General features: G+C 42.4%; 1 protein-coding gene across 1 annotated transcript; it reads right to left on the bottom strand.

Moving 5' to 3' along the window:
• Positions 1–596: 596 nt before the first annotated feature.
• kcnc4 (potassium voltage-gated channel, Shaw-related subfamily, member 4) lies at positions 597–22,916 on the bottom strand. The gene is made up of 4 exons (XM_070969405.1): positions 21,590–22,916; positions 6,779–7,715; positions 5,869–6,045; positions 597–2,081 (listed from the first exon to the last, which is right to left on the bottom strand). Exons 1-4 carry the CDS (start codon positions 22,202–22,204, stop codon positions 2,014–2,016), a joined length of 1,797 nt encoding a protein of 598 aa, XP_070825506.1. The 5' UTR covers positions 22,205–22,916; the 3' UTR covers positions 597–2,013.
• Positions 22,917–23,946: the final 1,030 nt, after the last annotated feature.

Below are 23,946 nucleotides of genomic sequence, written 5' to 3'. Positions count from 1 at the left end.
TGATTAACAACTACTTCATGATGCATACTCATATCATACACAGGACAAAATGGTTTAAGGAACAATCCAGAATATTGTACTGTGCTACATACGTACAACTGTGCTTATACATAATTACAGACCTCTGGGTCAGCACAGGAACAGAGCTGGAGTGTGATGAAGATGACATGGACTTTCACTTTGTTTATCAAACTTAAGGCCACTATGGTAGACCATGAGGAATATATTATAAGTCACAAGTGAAAGAAACGGCACTCCTCCTTCTCCTCCTCCTCCTCCTCCTCCTCCTCCTCCTCCTCCTCTTCTTCTATCCATGGAAACATGTAACAGGGTTTCAACAGATCTGACACAACCAGAAGTGTTAAGGAATAAATCTAATTACATTACTGCACATTTAAGCTCCATTACTAAACATGAGGCACAAGTGGAACTGATGGCATTGCACTGTCTGCATTTTTTACTAAGGATGGTACTGAAAATCTACCACGTAATCTAAGAGTCTACATTTGGTCCAAAGTCAACCAGTAGTGATGCATCAATTGTATACACCTAATGTAAAAGACAATACTGCTCCATTCATTTTTTTTTCTTTTGTTAAACTCTCTTATTGTACAAGGATTTACAAACAATGTGTTGCCTGAGCAGCATTCATACCACGCTGTGTCTCAACAAAGTATCTGTATGTTGTCTCTGTGGCCAGTGTTAAAGAGCAGTGGCACGACAGAAGGGAGAGACTGGATGACCAACAAAGAACTCAGGGTCTGTTTTGAAGAGGATCAAACAACGATTTCAAGTTTTCATCTAATCCTAGTTCACAGTAACTGTTTTGCTGGATAAACCCATATTTACAAGCAGTGGATGCTACTCAAAAAAATAATGAGTCATGATAACGAATGCAAAGGCATCGACAGACAGTTAAAACAGGCTCCTCTCTAACGTTAAATTATTGTGACTAAACAAGTAAGAGTCAAGGCTGACCAATAACTAGTAAGTTAGTTATTATTTATTGAAGCCAATCTGCCTCATGATGACTGCGTGGGTGTGGTCTGATCAGATCTGATTGACAGTGGCAGTAACAACCCACCAGCTGTCGCCAAAGTCTGATTCAAGAGTTGCTAAATCCTGATTGGACCCTGTAAACACATGACACTGCCTCTTTCCAATGGAGCCCCACCCACTTGAAATCAGTGAGAAGAGCGCAGAGAAAAAAGCAAACAGAAATCTGGAATATGAGATCATTTTGAGTTGATGGATCAACATTAGCAGAAAACAGCGTGTTTGTGTTTGACCCTGTAAGTTTTTATCAGCATATTTTTATGTCCTTTTTGAAGAACCTGTTAGAAAAGGTTGACTGAAACAGGAACGTTTACAAAAAAATTCCTCAATTTTTACATTTTGTTTCATTGTTTGAGGTTCAACTGGCACTCTTTAAAGACATCTTAATGTCATCTTGTTGCACCTTCTTCTTCTGCACTGGTATTATGGTTTTCTTGAGAATTGGCGCCACCTACTGCTTACTCTCGCTGAACCAACTCCTAATAATCGTGTAACGGTACTGAATGGAAACAAGCATTCATTCACATTTCCTTTCGCAATTCAGTTAAAATTTGTGATACATTTGGACGGAAACCATCCTGTCATATCAATCATAACACAAAGCTAATTGAGAAAATACATTGTCAGGGCCTTTAAGTCAAGCGATGACTAGATGACAAGCATATAAATAGTAGTCACTTTTGAACAACATACAATGCTAGATCATGCAAAACATGCAAAATGCTTTGTAACATGTAAATTAGTGTAAATATGATAAATCTGCTGTGTAACCGATTTTTTGTACGACAGGGATTTGAATGTATGACAGAGACAAAAAAAATCTTGTCTTGAATAAAAAGAATCCGGTCTGCAGTGAACTCAGGAAGGAAAAGAAAGCAGTGACGAGAGCTGAAGCTCTGCACAGCATGTGCTCTGCCACAAATTCAGGCTCTTTCTTCTTTTCGTGGCCAATCAGCATCAGGTCAGCGTGGTGACCTCCGGCTGAGTGTAGTTTCCAGTGGCGGCGAGGATGTCTTTACAGCTCTCTGTTAGGAAACACAAAAGACAGAAACACAATCATACACGGTGACTTACAAATATGATATGAGCACGATAGACCAAGAAAATGACTTTTTTCACATCGTCTCATGAAATATCTCTGCCGAGCCTCCTCAGGCTCTGAGTCAGTAATATTTTAACTCTACTCCACGGACAGAGAAATCCTGCAGACCTGAACTTCATAGACCAGCAGGAGGCTTCAGCTTAGACCACCTATGTTGTTAATGGAAACCTATTAGTGGTGATCATCCGGAGGAGTCACTTGGGAATATGGACGATCATCTGAGCTCAGAGGCCGTTTCTCTGCTTGTCTGTATATCCGCCTGCTGCTTCCTATTACAGCACTTGAACAGTTTGCCACAACCATTCTGCACCCATCGTACGGAAGCGAACTGCTGATTGTAATACAATGTGCCTTTCGACCAGGACAGTGGTTACTTTTCCACGTACGAATTGTGACGGCGAGCGTGAGCCCTGTGACAGATTCCCTGTGATGACCTTAATTGCTTGAAGTCCACGAGCATTTTGTTCCTGCTGCAGAGAGGGTGACCGTTTCCTGTCACTGATAACATCTGAGCATCTTCAGACCTGCTGCATCCATCTGTCCTTTTCTCTGTTTCCTGCCATACTGCTCTGGTGAAATATTATCTATACCATATATCCTGTAGCCCTGGAATCAAGCGAGCACCATCCCCTATGGGCATAGCTCTGAAGAGCAGAGCCACATAATCTCTCTCCATCTAGCCAACTCAAAATGGCAGCAATCACAAAGGCATGATTTTTTTTTATATATTCTGACTCTGCCATAACAATTGAATACTTGAACATTGTCTGCAGGTAATATGGACTGAAATGTGTTGTGTATGTGTGATTTTCCCCTGTAAAAGACTGAGATGTCATTATCCACATACTCACCAGACACAGGGCTCAGGATTGAATTACCCCCCTCCCATCTCTCTCTCTCTCTCATGTCTCTCTCTCTCGTGTCTCTCTCTCTCTCTCTCTCTCTCTCTCTCTCTCTCTCTCTCTCTCTCTCTCTCGCTCTCTCTCTCTCTCTCTCTGTCTCAAAGATTAGTTTTGAGGTGTTCTGGCTTAACTCAGCTTTCCATTTTTTTGGTCTCTGTGATCAGAAGACATCTCACTTCGCAATTTCACAAGTTGACCAGATAATTTAGGGTATTATTAAAGAAATGAGTGTGAAACTGGTTGAGTCGATCTGTGTTTTCTCTGTATTTGTGTCTTTCCCACAGCTGTGACTGCGAGGCTTTTATATTAGCGGATGATTTGCTATGAGCATTACTATGCGTCCACAAATGTCCTTCTTCTCCTTTATCTGACAGATTTAACTGAAGTTGTCTGTTTTTTTTGCCATATGCATATGACAACATGCCATTGAACCTACACCAATCTACCGCACTCAACGCATTCAGGGATTGATGAGGCTTTCAGGAAACACATCCAAATACAATTTCTTGTAATGGGCTGTCAAAAAAGCATGGGTATATACTCTCATAGGAGCCAAGCTGTAGTAAGTGCCCCATTTATGTGCTGTTTTTTCCTCCACAGTGATGTGCTAATGAGCTTTGGTAGAAAAATGTGTCTCGGTAAAGTGCAGTTCTGCAGGAAAGCACCTTCAGTTTTGGGCTGTTTGTGGACCGGAGTCAGGATGTTGACTTGGGTGGGATGTGTGCTCAGGATGTCAGGAATGAATCCATGACTGCCAAATATAGAGCCTCTTCTCACAAGGGGCTTTCGGCTACTTTGGGAAGCTCAGATGTGAGATCCAGTGGCCATTCAAGCAGAGAGAGACGGCAGGCTGACAGCGGATGTCAATTGAGAGAATTGAAGGAGCTTCGCCTTCTCCTTTGTATCCATGTTACCTGCTTCAGATCTTAAAAGAGTCAAAATGACAGGATACTGGTGGTACATGTTAAAAATGTGCAGTTTAAGTTGCAGTCTAATGTATATCAAAGCATTCTGGATGTCTACAAGATCCAACTTAACATGACAAATACTTGCACACAACAGGTTGTTTGGGACCTTGTGTTACTACTAACACTAACGTAGCTCTGTGAAGACGAGTATTGAAAAAATGCTCCTTCACTGAGCGCACACAAACAGATAAATGATGCAATTAGTACTTCAAAAGCTCTTCCATTGATTTCCTTTTAATCTTTCCTCTGAATAATGGCTAAAATCTGCTTTCAGTCAGATGGAGATTTCAAGAGAGTTTCCAACAGAAGTGTGTACATACAGTGGAGATTTTCTCACTTCTTAATGAGAGAACTGAAACCTTGTGGTATTGATTACAGACATAGACACAGACTCAGACTGACATGCACTGGGTTTGTTTTATCCAGACTGGTAGCATGGCTCTAGGGATGTCAATCAGTTACTTTGGTTGTGACTGAAATATCTCAGCGACTGTTAGATGGATTGCCACGAAATGACTTGAACACACTCATGCTCGCAATACCTGCAAAAATAATCACACTAAACTGGCCAAGTGAACGTGGTTAACATTACATCTGCTAAACATCAGCATGTTAACATTGTTAGCCATTAGCTTACTCACTTAGCATTTAGCGAAAAGCACTGCTGAAGTACAGCCTCACAGAGCTGCTAGCATAGCTGTAGAATCTTGGTCCTGTTTAAAGTTTGTTGCTGAAGCTGAGTGCACATGTTGTAGAATGTAACACTTTATGTCACCCGTAAACCATTTTTATTAACACTGTGACACCTAACAATTCCAATACATCATATCACATAAAATAATAAAACTGCTCACAATATCCTAACAATTGGATGGACTATCAAAAAATTTGGTCCCCAGAGGAGGACAGATTCTACTTTGACCATCCCGTCATTTAGTCCCATGAGTGTGTCAGAGTTCAAGGTGGGATTCAGTGCCTCTAAAACTTCAAACAGAATGCACATTATACTGAGGATAAAGCTGTTTAATTAAGCTAACGACATCCTCCAACAATATCTAGCGAACAACATTCCTCTGTCACAACCCTGAGGCCAAACTTAAAATGTTTTGCCAAACTACCGGTGAGATAGTGTACAGTAAGTATAGTGAAAATTTCCCTCGGTTTTTCATCTATCCATCAACTGTGTTTTCTTGAGTGTAATTACAGCAGGGGCTGCAAGCCTGGCTGTGGGCTTTTACTCTCGTTAAACCTTTTGACAGCTCAAAAGAGAACAAAATCATAAATACTGTATGAAGTCCACAGTTCATGTGAGGTTAGTTTGAGTGGGTCAAGAAATAAAAATCTCCAGTATGATGTCTCCACTATACACTATAGCTACCAAAGCCACCCTCAACACAGACATGCACGAATGAAAAACAACTTAAAGGAATAGTTTTATGCATTATGCATTTTATATCATTCTGGCCAGAAAATAGTCAACAAACATTGTTACAGTGAAACAAACAAGACCTTGAAAAGTTCTTTCAGGCAAATATCTTCATAATTAGATAACAAACATGAGTCATCAATCTTCTCACCTAACTCAGATGTATTAAGCAGATTTCCCAAAATGTTAAACTGCCAGGAACTAGTTGCATATAGTTTATGTCTCAAACCTAACCTCAGCTAACAGGATTTTCTTGAATACATCGTTCAATTCCCAGAGAGCACCAATGGAAGAAACACAAATGACCTGACCCCTAAAAAAACCAAGTGAACTGAAACCACAGAACAGCTAAAATGCAACACTACAAACAGTAAATGTGTATATTCAATTATGCACTTTATGTATGTAACTTACCATTATGGACGTTGGGATCTCCGGAGGTTAGGAGGAAGCAGGTGGCCTCTTTCTTAGTCTTGTCTCGCCCTCGGGGGCACCGCAGGGACCACTTTTCACTGGGGGACAGCGGCTGGGTCAGGCTGCAGCCTTCGTCTTCTGAAAGGGCCACATTTGCATCCCCGTTCTGTTTGGAGTCTGACAGGAAGACAAAAACACATGGCGACGTAAATGCCAAAGCTTTTACTGAAACTACCCTGAGGGCCCAGACAAAGGCAGATGTATACTGCATAAAATCGGTATTTTTCTGTGATGAAATTCAATTTGACTGAGATGTTATAAAAAGTAATTTGATCCCGGTGTGTTACTGTCTTTATGACTAAGTATAGCTCATCTGTCAGGCTGTTTGTTACTTTTAGGCTCAGGGCCACTAAAATACAAATGTTTCATTGATTAAATGTGCAGGTTAAATAAAACAATCTTTCTAAATTAAAAACCTAATGAGTAAACACAAACGGTAACATTAACATGAAGAGTCAGTTCACCCAGATTATAAAGAATCACTTTATCACTCGTTGGTATTCTACCATGCATATAGTTTTGTTTTTGAGGGATTCCACACTGCAACAAGATTTAGACAGAAATACAATGGAGACGAACAGAATTTTGAAATAAAAAAACAAAAATCTAAAAATTCAAACAACTCACGATTTCCTCACAATGCTGAGAAATCTACAAATCTACAAATTAAAATTTTTATATGGTAGAATTGAGCTTCAAAGAAAGCTGCTCACAGTGACGTCTGTGAAATATTCTGAGTAACTAAAACATCAGAAGTTAAAACTTGGCTAAGTACCTGAAATGGTGATGGAGAAAGTGTTTTTGCTGCGTTAGGGTGAACTGACCCTTTAATGTTGCATTGCGGCCTGACCTGAGCGGTTCCTGCAGACGCTCTCCTCTACAGCCAGCGGACAGGTGTCGCTCTGAGTGCTGTCTCTGTGGGAGTTTGTTTCCGATTTCCCAAACGAGGCCGAGTCAGTCGGAGCATCTGGGTTCGGATTGTGCTTCTTCTTCTTTTTCGGCAGCTTCTGTTTGGCCATAGCCAGCGAGTAGTACATCCCAAAGTTATTGACGATGACAGGGACCGGCATGGCAATGGTCAACACCCCGGCCAGCGCGCACAGCGCCCCCACCATCATGCCCAGCCACGTCTGTGGGTACATGTCTCCGTAGCCCAACGTCGTCATGGTGACCACAGCCCACCAGAAGCTGATGGGGATGTTCTTGAAGTGTGTGTGGTTGGAGCCTGTGGGGTCATCGGGCTTGGCTCCAATGCGCTCGGCATAGTATATCATGGTGGCGAAGATGAGCACACCCAGTGCCAAGAAGATGATGAGAAGGAGGAATTCATTGACACTGGCCCTCAGCGTGTGGCCCAGCACGCGCAGGCCGACAAAGTGCCGAGTCAGCTTGAAGATCCGAAGGATCCGGACAAACCGCACCACACGGAGGAAGCCCAGCACATCGCTGGCGGCTTTGGATGACAGACCGCTCAGGCCCATCTCCAGGTAGAATGGAAGAATGGCCACAAAGTCAATGATGTTGAGCATGTTCCTGATGAAAACCACCTTGTCTGGGCAGCAGATGATACGCACCAGGAATTCAAATGTGAACCACAGCACACAGATGCCCTCCACCAGGGTGAGGATGGGCTTGGTCACCATCTCCCTCCTCTCCACTTCACTTGTGACATTGCCAACTACAACCAGCTCCGTCCGGTTCTGTAGTTCATTGAAGGCTTCGTGGGTCTCCAGGCAGAAGGTGGTGATGGACACCAGGATGAAGAAGAGAGAGGCAAATGCAACTCCCTGGATAAGACAGATGAAACAATTAATCAACACAATTTCATGTTTTCCTGCAAATTAATGAGCAATCAGTACTATTTTTATTACATCAAATATTGTTTAATGCAACATCTTCCATTAAATCCTTTGTCTGCATGACTTGTGCCTCCAGTAGATTTTTCAATCTATGCCATAAGTAATTATATCATATTATTCTTTTTATCCAGCATCACAAATGAGAAGACATGGATGTGCCAATCATGTCTGTAAAGCAGCATGTTTTGGGGAATCATTTTCTGGTGGAGGCAGTGAGTGTCAGCTGATTGACAGTAAGCAAAGACTAAAATACTAAAGACTAAAACACCCTGATATGTGAACACTCAAGTAAGGCACAAAGAAAGACGATGAGACAAAGTCTGACAACATCAAAGTAAGGATGTAAGTTTACTGTGATGGATCATTGTCTGTGAAGTTAATTTAGCATGAACAAGAATGAAAGGCTGCAAAAAGCTTCATCTGAAGGGGAGTAAATGAGGCCAGCTATCTCCAACTATGCTGACTGCAGTGTGCAGACACCAGCAGGGAAACAACACCAATATACCAAATAATACAAAGGGGCTACCCGGACCACTGTGACAAACCTTCACCCACCTACCCCTAACAAATACCAGTATTATTCTTTAAAATGGAACAGCCAGTCTACCACATGGGAAAGAATATAGAGCTTAAATTGACTAACATTAGATAAATGCAGCAATGAGCAAAGTGGGAAGAACTGATTGGCTCAGTGTTCGAGAGAAAACACTGCAGTATAGGCTGAATGATATCTAAATAGATAATTTTATAACATAACAAGATCATAATAGGAAGATTTTTAGCAGCTGCTATTCAGCTTTGAAAAATATTTTAAAGGGGCTAAGAGTCCATGCTAGGCTAAGTTTACAAACCATGGTGCTTGGAGATACATGCTAACATCAGCATGCTAACATGCTCAAAATGCTAACATACTGATGTTTAGCACGTATAATGTTAACCGTGTTCACATCTTAGCTTGTTAGCGTATGAGCATTTGTTAATTAGCACGTGCTAATGATTAGCAACTCCTACACAAAACAGCTGAGACTGAGGGGAATGTCATTAGTTTAGCAGGTATGCGTAAACCAGTCTCGGACAATTTGGGCTCAACAAAGCTACACTTCATCCTGAGGAGGAAATGAATGCTTGAGTCAGATTTCAGGGTAATCCAAGTAACAAGAAGTAGTCTGCTGCTGTTTTGCCTGGTTCATTAGTGTTTCATTAGTTAGAATCCAATAGAAACGAGTGTCTCATCAAAAGGCAAGTATGATCTCAATATCTAAATATTATCATTTTAAACCAATCATGCGCCCCCAAAAGAAAAATCATGGGAAAAGTTTGAAATCAAACATAATCTACTTTGTTCTTTTTCATGCCATCCTATTACCTGCCAGGAAATAACTCATTGGCCACTCTACATAGAAGATTAGTGAGTGAAGTTTTTATTTTTTCTTTATTTGAAGAAGCACTTCGTCCACAGGAGTGTCAGGACAATGTTCTCAGAGAAAACAGCCCAATTTCAAAGCAATTACTCCCATGAACACAGAGACTGAATCATGCTGAGAAGAAACGTGATTCTATTAGCATGAGACCGGCCAGTCACGGACAGCAGGGGGCGCACACATGGTGCCAACACTGACAGAACGGACTGACTTGAAGAAAATCAAATATATCATGAGGGAAATTGTCTCATGGTTTTTGGTTCATTTAGGAACAACACAAGTGGAAGTGACAAATTGCACAAGAAGAAGGAGAGCTGAGTCATGAAAGATTTACAGTCACCTGTCCTGTTGTTACGTTGATCAGACATGTTTCAGTGATCTACTGCAAGCACAATATAACGCAAACAATGTCCCTTAATAACATAAACCTAAACAAAATGGTGAGTCAAACCACTTTTACAATTCATGGGAGGTAAACTGAACGATGTGGCTGCATGGTATTCACCTGACCCAGCACAATGGCCCTGCCTGTCTGTGTTTGTGTTAACACTGTGTGCTAACTCATACCCGATATGTCCTTATTGTTTACTAAAGCCTGGATTAATTGTAATGACTCTCCAACCTTTCTAATCTTCCAGCTGGATAAATATGTACCTGTACCTGCCTTGCATGCATGATTTTCTCCCTCTGGGGCCTCTCACATATCATTGCGCTTTATAATGTTTGGGTCTGTGATTAGAAAAAACAAATAAAGCATGTAATGTCTAAAGGGGGCACTAATTCATTGCGGAGCAAACAAAAGAAATAAGAACTGGACAGTTTATGGAGTCTAGAATAATAGCAGCTCATATTCAAGACAGCAAAAACTGAGACAGTGCACGCATGGAAATATACAGTATAAAACACATCTTATCACATCTCTATTGTGCACTCATGTAATGTGCAGCTTTCTACCGTGACAATCTCCTTCAGCTTTGTCCCTTCAGAGCTCCGAGGCGCTTGCAGCGCAGATCCCCTGAGAAGATGAGCCGCGGGACAAGGAGCTTCAACCTTGCCCCTGGAGAAGCTCAGAGTTCCCCCTGTTGGACATGGTTTCCCTGAACATCACCATGGCTAACTGTGTGCAGTGTGTGTGTTACAGGGCTGAGTCACGGGGTGTATCACAACAAGCCCAACAGCATAGAAACTAAATAGAAACTAACAGAAACATATGCACACGGGTGGATTTGCAACTAATTTGGCCAGTTACAGTGGCTGAGATTAATGACTGTTAACATAAAAGGATTTTTCTACAGTTCCCTACCAGTTTACAACCAATAGTGGAGGAAATACTCAGATAATTTGCTAAAAATACGCACTTTGCACAAGTAAAAGTACTGAAGTATTGCCAGAAAAAATTTATTTTAAGTATTAAAAGTCTAAGCAGATTTCCTTTTAACGCAGAGTTGCTTAGTTTAATCCGTAATCATCATCATCATCATCATATTTTATATGTTAAATTATGTCTTATCGCATTAAATCCTGCATTACGGAAACAGATTTTTTTGTACTTTCATTTGAAAATTGAACATCTCAGTAACACTGAATTTGTTTTACAGCCTTCATTTACTAAAAATTAAGCACTTCCTAACATGCGGCCACAGTTTCTGTGACACACAGAGAGAGACACAAAATATGGCTTTACTGTGTCCTCTCATCCATGTCTTCTGACTGGAAAGCCAGACAGATGAAGAAGAAGAGCCAGATATAGTTACTGCCAGATAATCGTGGTTTCCATCAAACCAGAGGGTTCAGCCTCTGTTGAAGCACCTCGGCAAGACAATTTCCAAAGTCCATTAATAAAATATGACCCTGGCTTTTCATCAACCCTCTCTGGACTCCTGAGTCCCACTTCTTCACTTGACAGACCTGAATAATAACCTGAATAATAGCCTGAATAGTGGAGCCCGATGTAAACACCAGAAGAAGAGCTGCTTAAGAAGGAGGGATATGTTACTGGTCAGACATATGTAGAGCAGTAATCAACATGTGGGACCATGACTACATCCCACCAGTTGCACCACCACAGCCCAAACCGTCGTTAGGTTGTGCAGCAAAAGCTTGACTTAATTGAATTTTGACTCCAAATTCTTTACACTGACCTCTGCAGCAGGTCCAGTGTGATTCTGGTGTTGACAGGAAGCACAAGTGAGAATTTTACAGGAGAATTCAGACAGCTCTGAAATTCAGCTGTCCGATCCACCAGATGTCACGTCTGGCAGAATATCAGGGAACAAATACAATGAATACAAGGTTAGAACATTTACACTGTCATTGTTCCATCCGAGTGATGCAGTCCAAGGCATTATTCTGTGAAATATGACAGCTTTTTGGGACTTTTTTTGTCATAGCTTCTGATAAGTTCTACAAAAACAGTTGGACTGGTATTCAAACAGGATGAAGGCTCAGTAGCCAGGCCGAATGATAGCTGGTGATGGACTCGGGAAAACAAAATGTGATTAGGCACTTCAAAATAGAAAGCAGTACCATCTCTTCATCTTAACAGCCCTTAATAAAAGCAGAAAAAGACTGAAGTAACAGAAGTACATTCCCTGTCCAGAAAATCTGATCAAATTAATGTCATAGCACACGTTGTACAGATCACAGTATGTGACACACCTGGGATTCGAAAATCACCGTGGCACACCATAGCAGACACACTCTGAAAAGTAAAGAAAGCAGTATTTTGTCATGCTAATGATCACCGGGAGCGTGTTCTGCTTTCACTGCACTGAAAAAAAAAAATCACTCCAGCACAGATGAACACACTCAGAATGAGTGATTGAATAATTTATTGCAGCACTAAAAGCGAATGAATTTACAAGCTTGATACTAATAAAACCCTGCAAACAATCCTAACGCAGCATTTAAAAATGTTACATCATTTGCTGTCCTGTGGACTCGACGATGGTCAGTTCTCAGGTGATCTGGCAGCTACGCATCTCCTACCTGACTAAATACCAAAATGTGTATCAGGTGGTTATCGTGTTTGACTGTGAAAAGGACAACAGTGATCATTTATGAGACTTAATTTATATACTCAAAACACAAGCGACCTTGAATTACCGCAAATTAATTCACCGTGAGAGCCTCAACACATGCAGGCTACAGGAGGTTCAACTGTTTACATGCATGTGTCATCGTCAGCTCTCTATACTGGGCTCATGCATCTATTCACATGTTCATTCCAAGTGACATTCATCATTTTGGATATTCTCAATCCCACTTTTCGAACTTTGCAGCACATCACACAGAAACCGCTGCTGCACTGAGAGTCAGTTTGATAACAAACCAGCAGCCATTAAATAAAACTGAGTCCTGCTGCTGTTCAGATGCTTGTGATGAGCCTGACAGGCTCTGACAGAGTTCAGTTTACTCAAATGCCAAACAGTTTATCCCAGGACTAAACAGAGCTGGGTGTCTGCGGCCAGGAGCACCTCCGCAGGGAAGGTGCTGGAGGTCCTGGCACACACGAGGACAATTTGCTCTGCTCACAAAAGGTTCAAAACCAAAGTCTAACACTAACACGACACGGCTTAACCTCACACTTGTGTGTGTTTGTGTCTGAGGGGGCTGCATGACTGCCCCTTCTCGTTTCAAAGCACTTTTGGGTTTGTAGTGAAGTGCCTGTCTCTCCAGCTGTTTGCATCTTCATTGTCTGCGTGTGTCCATATCTGCAAGTCTGTGTCTTGTTCAATAAATCGTGCAGCATTTAAACGTGTCTGTATGGTTTATTTGAGGCCTGACACAAAAAGGAGACCACAATCTCATGTTTACAGCGCAGTAGTGGAAACTTTCAACACAGCCACAGCGTCTTAGTGATTGCCATAATGTCTCTTTGCCACCACAGAGTGTTTCCATGTCGGCCGGCTGTTATACAAGCAAGAATCATTATGAGGTCAGATGAATGTTAACACGGAGTGTTTTGTTTTTCACTTCCTGAGAATCTAAATGAAGGCTCTACAATCTCGCTCTGGGGAAAAGCTGATTCAAACATATCTTCATTTATAGAGCATATTTGTTAATTGCCTACTGTATATCTTTTCTGCTTATTGCTGTCCACTTACTTCCTACCACTAAGTGTCTGTTTGTGTAGCTGTAATGGTAAATTCCCCAACTGGGGATCAACTGTTTCTTAGATTTTGGACTTTTGTGAAATTTTAAGGTACAACCACAATTCCAAAAAAGTTGTGATGCTGTGAAAAACATGAATAAAACAGAATGTGATCATTTGCTGATCCTTTTCGACATACAAGACACTTCATTTTATGTTTTATCTCATCAGCTTCACAGATTTTTGTAAATATCTGCTAATTCTGAATTTTGATGCCAGCAACACATTCCGAACAGTAAATAAAGACTGGGAAAGATGTGGAATACTCTAAAAACACCTGTTTGGATCATTCCACAGGTAAACAGGATCATTGTTAACAGGTGATAGCATCATGATTGGGTATGAAAGGGGCATCCTGGAAAGGCTCAGTCATTCACAAGTGAGGATGGAGAGAGGTTCACCACTTTGTGAACACATGACTGTATAAAGGAGATTACTACACTTTGTAAAACTTGTCGGTAAACACAGTTTGTCTGCAAATGACTGCATTTTATTTTAACATTTTTGGAATCTGGGTTGCACATGTACATGTTTCCATTTGATGCTACTCTGCTACATTTCAGAAACAATTATTTGAACATCTATTCAACTACATTTGTTTGACAGCTACCGTTCATAAGTCTGACTTGAGCAGCAATGACCGTCATGTGACGACAACTGAACCATCTACCTCTGCTGCTGGAGACCATGTACTTAAATTCAAGTGGTGAAATTTCACTTTTAATTGAGAGATTTTGACACTATGGAATTACTTCTTTTGCCTGAACCTGCAGTAACTGACTTTTGGGTGCTTTCATCAGAAACAAGCTATAAACACAACACTGACGAATCGTCACCTCCTAGAGAGTCAGAAAAGCGAATCTGTTCACATACAGCTGTCTATGCACACATCCAGCAGAGACTGAGTAACATTAGCATTGATTTAGAGTTGTGTTTCTGTCCATTGGGTGAGGGTAAGTATATAATATTCACTCTCCACCAACTCCTGAGGGCTCTTTAGCTGCTAAATATTTCGCTGTGCTCACCTGCTACTTTTGTTTTGCCATTTGGTGCTAAGCAGGTAGTGTGCAGTGGATTTTCACTGAGAGTGTTGCTATGAGAGCAGTGAGAGTGAACCAAAACACTAAAGTTGCAGCAGAACAACAAAAGAAAAGACGCTATAAAGCTGAAATAATGTTCTATATGAATGATGATACAGATGATATCAAAGCCTCTGAGGCCCACATCTACAGGAGTAGAGTACAGTGAGGCCTTTGAGGAAATGTAACACCAAACACTGGTGCTAAAAAGACATCAGTCCAAGGTCATCAGGTGTCAGTGTCCAGACTGAGCGTGGGTCCCTCGAAGGGACGTTCGGCCGGCCCCAGCTGGGAAAATCAAGAGCGGGAGGGAGTGAGGCAGGGTGCACGACAGGCAGCAGGCTGTGCATCAGTGTGCAGCAGCTGGGGAGTTCCATCACAACCATCACCTCCAGCTGTTCAGCATGACGCTCTGTTACTAACACGGACACGCCACACGCAAGAAGCACAGCGACGAGCCCACTGAGCAGTCAGCAGCTGCAAAGCCAGCAGGAGAAGCATCTTGTGGCGTTTTCTCAGAATACACGTCACACCTGAGGAGGACTGATGTCCAACAACAAGCCTGTCCGCTGAGAGAAGTCACTCATTATCACGTTCACATGTCGTGGAACCAGAAACATGAAGCAGAAGAAGTGTGATGATCTGAAATGTGATGTAAAACAAGATCAGAGGTGCAACCCCTCCGACACAGAGCAGATCATCATATTAGTGAGGAAGAGGAGGAGGATGGAGAGAGAGGAATTCAAGACCAACAGGTACAAGACAACGATGATGCCATCCACAGCCGACAGCTGAGGCCATTTTGGAGCAGAGACTGGGGATGAAGACCATGAGATGCACTGTAAAAAGGAAACACAGATCTCACCTGAAGAGGTTACACTGTCTGTGCCGCGGCTTCGAGACAAACCTGTGTGTGCCAAATCTCAACATAAAGAAAAATAACCAGCATATATTAACTGATCACCAGTCAAAGCCTTTCGTCGCTCTCCAAACAGTCGGCCAGTAAAAACACTGCCTGCACGTATTTGACAAAGATCTCAAATCTGCAAATGCATTAAAGTGAACAGAGAGGAACTTTTTGTTTTTCTTTCACTCTGGAATGTAAATACACTTTCAGCAACCCTGCTGAGGTTTCAAGCTGATAACAGCTGCTGCCTCGGCCAATCTTCCTCACTGATGAATACGCTGTTATTTCATAGTTATTAATTCAGCTGAATACTCTCTATCAAATTATTTCCAACTTTTTTTGACCAAATGGATTTTTTAAAAGGGAAAATCACAGAAAATTACCAGTTAAAGTGCAGCTAAAATATAAACAGTCCGCATCACTGATAATTGCTCGTTGGTTTATGTTGAAGATGATATTTTCAGTAATAATTATTTATTTTTTAAAAGACTCTGCAACTCTGTGCAGACTTTGTGATGCATCGCTGATCTCACAGCAACACAACCGATCTATTTTCAGCAAACAGGCTTAGAACCGAGCAGAATAAACAACCACCATAATCACACAGGATTACGTCCCTCTTTCACTGAGAATTCAGCGCTATAAAAGTCTCCTTAACGAGGCTGTGCAGCTTTGATGATGTGTGAAACATCAAACCCCGTGTTCCATTCACGGAGCAGCAGAGAAAGGTGTCAGCGGCGTGAACGCCGGGCCCAGAGGAATAAGAGGTTCTGCTCAGAACGCTCCTTTATTATTTATCAGCTGGGTGTCACACTGAGACAAGATGCGACGTGTGAGAACAAGCTTCAAAATCAGCAACGAGCAAAGCAACTCGCTGAAGGATACTGACCAATATTTTCTTTTTTAAAATCAACTGTTTTCACCACAGCACTTCAGGCAGACATGAGGTTTTGAGGAGACGTGGTGACACTTCTTCTGCAAAACTTCATAAGCAAATATATTGACATGATCCCCTGAAGACAGAGGAGAGATGATTTAGTTTGTCTTAGGGTTAGACTTTCCCCCCGATGTTAACATGCATCAATATCAGTAATATCTTGGCTCATATGACATTCTAATCCAGGTGATATGTTTGAATGTAAATGGCAATCAATAAAAACAGTCTTCTATTATTACCAAACACGCTGGTTATTGGAAATCTAGACTAGGATAATACGCATCAGCCCTCAAGACTCTCACATCTGTTTATCCCTTGGTCTCACAACAAAGACCGATTGATTTCTTTCTCTATGTGGGATACAATGCGTTGCTCTTTTCTGTGGGAAAGGCAGTTATAATTGCTCACCACTGATAACAAGTTGCAGCCCATTACCACAGCATGATTAATTAGAGGCACCATGGCTGTGGACTTCATTAAATATTGCATTAGGGAAGGCTGAATAAAGTTATCAGGTCTGAGTTAAAAGTTACTGTCAAACCTATTGCGACATGTAACAAAGCAAAGTTGGCTACAACAAGGAGCGTCATGAAGTTCTCCAGGTGTTTAAACTGAAATAACATTTAAATGAACCGCCTGTTTATTTCTATAGCAATGCTACCTGATCAGTGATGTTTGCAGAGTTTTGGCTCTGTGCTGCAGTTATTTGGTTTAAAAGTGAAAGAATCACTCTGAGGTTAACGTTCTGACTTTCAGTTTTAGAGGCACTGGAAAGCGCTCGCTCCACATTATCTGGGAGTGAAGAAATTGTCGACCTTTTAATACTCTGTTCCCAGCAGTTAGGACAAACAGCCAAGGAGGCTTGAAGGCCAGGACAGGAATGTTTTTGACTGGCCAAGTCAGTCACCTGACCTCAATCCATCTGAACGTGTGTTTGACAATATGAGAATGACTGCAGTCCATTCCTGACGAAGCACAGATAAAAGTCTGCAGATGTCTCTGAGTGATAAACCTCATGAACAGAGAACTTAGAAGCAAATATCAAACATGAGGAGTTAACATTAAGGTTAACTTATACAAACACTGTCTGTCCCCTAAAACTGGAGGACTGTGCAGAGTCTACAACCATGCTAGCAGCTCTGGAGCCAGTAGTACTTTGTTAATTCTTCTGAATTCTGTGTGATCCAAGTACATTTTGTCATCAGAAAGGGCGTCTAATCAGGTGGTGGATGAATAAAAGGGTGAATAAAATTTCAACAACTCCATAAGAAAATATCCAAAACTGAATGAACATCAATGGATTTGATGTGACACATTATTCTCTGCAGGACGGCCTCCACATGCAACTGAGCACACCATGGGTCTGACTGAGGCTACTCTCGCATTCTGGCAACTCTCCTCCTTGTTTCATAGCAATCCATCTCACAGTTGTTGGCCAACGAGGGCAAAAAGTCACACAAAGTTCATCTGATGTAAACGAAAACACCCTCAAATTAAAGCTGAGGGTCAACACCTTTATCTCGCAGCCATTGTTTCATACTGGATCTACTATGCTGGAGTCAAGAGCCATGACTGTTCTAACACCTCCTGACTGCACTGAGTGTTGCTGCTCTTTGTGATCTTCTCATGTGTTTGATTTGTGATGGTGCCATTATCAGACAACGCTCAGAGAGCTGCACCTCCAGTCTCGGATGATGGTGGGGAGGATGTGGCTTAAATGATGGACGGATGAACATCCCTCCGGCTTTCAAGAATCACATTACCTGAGATGAGCGTGGAGGCGCTTTGACACAAAAAGGCCATAAAGGAAACGTGAGTCCCTGAAAATTCCCTCTGCATCCTTTCACGATGCACACACAGCAAACATACATGAACCGGCTGCAGAGGAAGTGGACCGAGAGCATGATGGCGGGGTCAATATGTACCCGCCCGCGCTCATTCTTCTACATACTTCCAGAAAGATCCCAATCTGATTCGTTTACAAATATTCCGCGGCGAGAGACGCGACAAACATGGCAGGCTTCGCGGTCATCCTCAGATGGCACCGACGCGGCGGCAGCTGTGACTCAGAGACGCCGGTTGTTCCACGGTGACAGCCTGCAAACGCCACCTGGACGAGAAGCTAAAATAAACACTATCTGTAGTGAGACTGGCATGCGAAAAGAACACTATACTTCTGCAACGCTGCGAGAGTCTCTGAATAGACCATTCAACTGCACAATAAGGCAAACAGAAGTGAGGGTGAGCACCAGCCTCTCTTTCTGGACTAAATGTATTTTTCTTTTTGATGAGAGCTGCTGGCCCTTTGCCTGACAACTCCTGCTATAATGACACTCGATACTTGCTTTCACGTTTACTTCACTAAGCACTCTGCCGCTTTTGTTGCTAATCCATTAGGCATAGCATACTTTCAAATACTTACAGCTGGCTCATATCCCCTGTGGAAGAAATGAGAGCAAATTGATTTTAATTTACGACACAGCAACATTTCTTTTGTTGATAAACCAAACAGCAGTGTATCTTGTTCATCGTGAGAACTTTTTCGTGGGGTTGCGTCTGCTAAAATCACGAATACATGTCAAAAACACTTAAGCTGTGTCACGATAATGATCTTTCAATAACATAAGAAATCCAGAAATCTGCTAAAAAGAGCCAGCGGTGCTTCGATCAACGTGGCACTGAGATTCTTAATGTTGATTCAAACGGACGATTCTCTTTTCTCCTTCCTCGACGTGTATCTGGACCCTGTTCTTCTGTTTAATACACTGCGTGATTAACTGTATATGGATGTACACTCCAGCCTTTCAAACACTCATGTTTTGAGGACCTTTGAGTGCAAACCTTGAACAGGATGTGTGGGAACACTTCAGCATCACTGTATTTTCGCCATGAAACAGCATTTTCTCTATTTTCAGCATTTTGGCACGATTTCATAACCTAGACTGAAAAAACTGCTTATTCATATGACTGACAGAAACATTAAGTTGTCTAGAGAGAGCCTTGAATATATATATATATATATATGAAAAAGGGAATTAAAAGACCAGTGTGTAAGACTTAGGGGACCTATTAGCAGAAATGTGACATAATGTTCAGAATTATGCATTCATAAATCTATATTCACCTGAGAAAAAGAATCATTTTGTCTCCTTAGAAGGAGCTCTTTATATCTACAGAGGGCGGGCGGGTGGAGTTAGACCTCTGTGGGGTTTAAATGACTCGGGTGCCGATACTGATGTAACCCACATCAGATATCGGACAGACGTCACTGATCTACATACCGATCCGGATTCCATTGTCTACTTACAGTTATAAACATTAATTAAAGGAGTTACCAGAGCAATTTGCCTTCCAACAACTGTTTGCATGTGAGGCCAACTTAACCTACAGATCCAATATAATATTTCGGAATACATTTAAACTTAACATATTTTTGTATATTTCTTGCTTTTTTAATAAGATGTTCTGTGTGTGTGTTTACTACGGCTTCCTGTAACCTTACACATAATACTGTACCAACACAACAATAACAAAAAATTAATCTTATCATTAATAATGATAAGAAACAAGAGCTCCGGTCTCAGAATCAGGACTGAAAGGTTGAGGTTGACGTCAAGGATCTGTGCAGACAAATTCTTCCACAGCAAACAGGGAAAACAAATCCTTTACAGACTTGTCTTTGTGCACAAGGACACTGACTATGTTTACATGCTCATTCATTTTCCACTATTATTCTGAATATGGCCATATTCAGAATTGGATATGAGTCTTGTACACAGCATGTGGATATCACAAATTAGGCCTTGTTCCAAAGCTAGCATTTTATTACTCAGGTTATACGAGCATTCGGTCGTGGTTCTGAGTTTGCGACCCTCTGGCTCTTGCCTGTTTGCAGTCAGCTCTGTGCGCTGCCTGGACTGACGTTTGCAGGGCTGGGGTAGAGACGCATGCACAAAAGAAAAACCCACATTTCTGGTCAGAAGGAGAAACACACCTGCTTTTAAACACGATGAAAGACTTAGAAATCAACAGCTTTTTGGATATGTGTAAACACTGTAATGCTAACCTTTCCCTGTTTATTTTGTAGGTGGGAAACCACTTCCCAAAGTGGACTCACAGTTTGGTAACAGTATCCTCTTGTATTTATTTCTGTTTTCTTTCAGTGGATTAATCACTTTCACCACAACAGTGATACATGCTCATCAGTCATGTGTGTGTTTGTGGTTCTGAGTTACACTCACAAACAGAACGCTACTGCTTTTGTAGAAGTGACCAACTCAAACAAACAAGCAAATGTTTGGTGTGAGATTTTCCTCTAAACTGTTGTTTAAAACATTAGCAGAGTAACACCGAGGATGTTCATCAATCTTCTCTTTTAAGGATGTTCAATCTCTGGTTGGTGTGTGGGCAAGTCCACGTCTGTTCCTGGCAACGCAGTCAGTGGAACAGATGTGAAAATGTGAATGTGGCCAGAGAGCAGACATGTCCCTGGAAAAAAAATAATAAAAAACACCATCCAGACGAAGAACCTCATCGAGCATCAACTCAACCTGCCAAAAACTTCCCAGAAATGTTTCATATTCAAGGAAATCCAGTGAGTACTTGGACTTTAACAGTCACATGGATGTTGGTGTTGCCAGAATGAAAAACCGCAGATATTATTGTGAAATGCATGAAAAGTAGGATTACTGGCAACGCTCATATACAGGAGTTTTTGACTTGGTGGATTTTAAACCATAAAACATTTGAGGCCACTGAGGAATAAAGTGAAATGTGAACACCAGCACACTCGACTGGCAGGCTGTTGCTGATGTTTTATTGTTTTATTGTGTCCTGTGTTGATCTTGTGTACCCTGGAGGACTCAGTAGGCAGTACTGATATTGAGTGAATGATCCTGGTGAAATGGAGTAAATTGAAATTGACCCTTCAGACAACAGTGAGACAGGGGCGAGCTGGACTGAAACATCTGGTCCAGACAAACCCCGACTGTGCGGTGTAAACAATGAAAGCCTGGATGTGAGAGTGTAAATACAAACCCTGATAGCTTACACACACACACACACACACACACACACACACACACACACACACACACACACACACACACACTCAGCTGTACCTGGAGCTGGAGCTGCAGCTGCCTGATTGGCTGATCCTCGTGGGGACACCTGTTGATTAAGACAACGTGTGTGCCCCCCCCCCCCCCCCCCCCCCCCCACCAACGTGGAAAATCACTTTTAAGGCTTTATGGTCACACTGACATCTTGCTGCCCTTTAGAAAGAGAGAACACCTGGTGAACTCACCCTGGCTGCTCTGGACGAGTACGGGTCGTCAAACAAGGCCCAGACCTTCGGCTGCCAAACTTCGCAGCAGCCCCTCGACCTGTCGGGACAGTCCTCGATGCCGAACCGTCTCGGTATCTCTCGGTCGTCATCGGTGTCATCCGGGTCCGGCGGTTCAAATATATCCAGGGCCTCCTCCGCGTCTCGGTGTTGCCGGTAGGTCATCCAGCAGCACGGCTCCACGTCGGTCTCGTCAATCCCCCAAAACGCCAGCTCCTCCTCGAAGAGCGGCCCGCAGACGTCTGCCGGGCAGTGCAGCTTGCCGGTTCGGTAGTAGTTCAGCACGTAGGCGAAGATGCCGGGGTGTCTGTCGAAGAAGAACTCGGTGGCACTCGGGGGCGCAGCGTCCGAGTCAGAGCTGACCTGCGTGTCCGGGTCTGCCAGCCATGCCAGGCGTGTCCCCGGCAGGGTCCTCAGGGTGCTCTTGTAGGTTTCATGTCGAGTGCCGCCCACGTTGATGATAATTTTGTCCGAGTCTTCCCCTCTGGCCATCTCCTCCTTCAGACATGATTTAGACGGAGGTTTGTTGCCCGACTTGCGCCCCCGGTAAGACGAAACACACACCGAGCTTATCATTGAGACGCAGGGGTCTTCTGGCTGCTCGCCACTCCGTTACAAACTGGAGTCCAAAAAAAAAAAAAAGACAACTAAAAAATCAGAAAATCAACGCCAAGTGCGCCCTCATTTTAGACCCCAAGTCTTACAATGACCTATGTGTCTCATTTCTCCAGAAATAACAGCCTGATGGTCCAGACAGCCGGAGTGAGACGCTCAATAAAAACCACCTGTTACTAAACTCTGTCTGGTTCCGCAACAAAACACAGGCGGTCAGTGAGCCTCACTGTGTTCTTAATAGATTGCAAAATGTGACTTGAATTGATGCCTCCAGATGTTGCACTTATTCCCCGCCCCTGAACACGAGGTTGTTTCCAATTAACAAAAAAAAGCTAATTACGCACGGTAGCACGGACCTACAGGATGAACCACTTAACCTGACGTAATGTGTCACTCCTCATCCCCTTTTCACAAATCTTCGGCAAATTCTGCAACGCCAAAATCCCCAACTACTCCTGACAACTTTTCTCTCCTCCACACAGGACGAGGACGCCTCAGGTTGATCCGGCCGCGCATGTAATCACGCACTGAGATTATTCTTCCAGGTCCTCCTCTTGTAAAAACGCTCGGCTCAGGTGCCAGATGTGGGCTTGTTTTGCAGCTGGGGATCTGTTGCTTCTCCACAAGTAGCTTGTCTTCCCTTAGCGACACAGCCCGGTTGGATGGTGCGTTCAACAACAGGCTCGACAGATTAACTCTTTGGCTGCTGGCGGAGGCTGGCGCATTATTGAACCACTCCCTCTAATCAGACTGAGAGGATGGGCTGATGAGGAGAGAAGAGCAATATCTCAGGTGTTTCATCAACCCTCGATTTCCTGATTGAAAAGGGTAATTATTTAGCATATTGGAATCTCGATCATCATGGGAGCATGCTGAGCTGCACAGACAATGAGCTTCACATTCTGAGTCTTACAGGATATCTGGAGTAAAAAGTAGAACCAGCACTGAGCACAACGTGTGAATCGATCCTTTTGCTATTCCCATGACTACAGGATTTTTTGCACATTGGCAGATGGAGAAATACTACAGAAGAAGTGCACGGACACAGCGACATGACGTGCAAAGACATCTTACAGAACCTTAAATTAAAATTAGACCATTTCATTACTCTTTATTATTTGTAGGGATTAATGTTAACGTGGACGTTCAGCAGTCAAGTGAAGGCCCAGAAAGATGGGATGTTACCGTAATTTTAGGAGTATACCGAAATTATAGTTGTTTTTATGAAGCGACTACAAAGTGCGATCCAACAGGTAGCTTTGAGTCCTCTAGTGTGTTTACTACAGTCATGTGTTGCTGACGCCAACTAAGATCGCCACCTAGTGGATCCTTCAGTGAACAACACGTTCAACGAGCCACTGAAGATTGTCATTTGGTGATAATCAGTGGCGGAAGAAGTGCTCCCTTGCTTTAGTCGAGGAGAAGTAGTACCACAGAGTAAAATAAAAGTAAGATACAAAAAATCACCTGCAGAAGAACCTCACTGATTTTACACGTTTACACCTGTTTACAGGTGTGTATTAGTACTAACATTTACTGCTTTATTTTAAAAACAAGTTGTATTAAAGTATTTCATGGTTCCAGAAGGAGCTGCGTAGACTCTGATAAATGTTTTAAAGACGTCAACTTTGAAAATGACATAAATCTGTGCGTGTGGACATAGAAAGAAGTGAGCTCAGCAAACCTCTGTAGCCCACTCCTCA

This window comes from Chaetodon trifascialis, chromosome 8 (assembly GCF_039877785.1).
Source record: "Chaetodon trifascialis isolate fChaTrf1 chromosome 8, fChaTrf1.hap1, whole genome shotgun sequence".
Classification (NCBI taxonomy): Eukaryota; Metazoa; Chordata; class Actinopteri; order Chaetodontiformes; family Chaetodontidae; genus Chaetodon; species Chaetodon trifascialis.
Note: the sequence above shows the minus strand (reverse complement) of the source record. Positions and strands in the feature narration are given on the sequence as shown.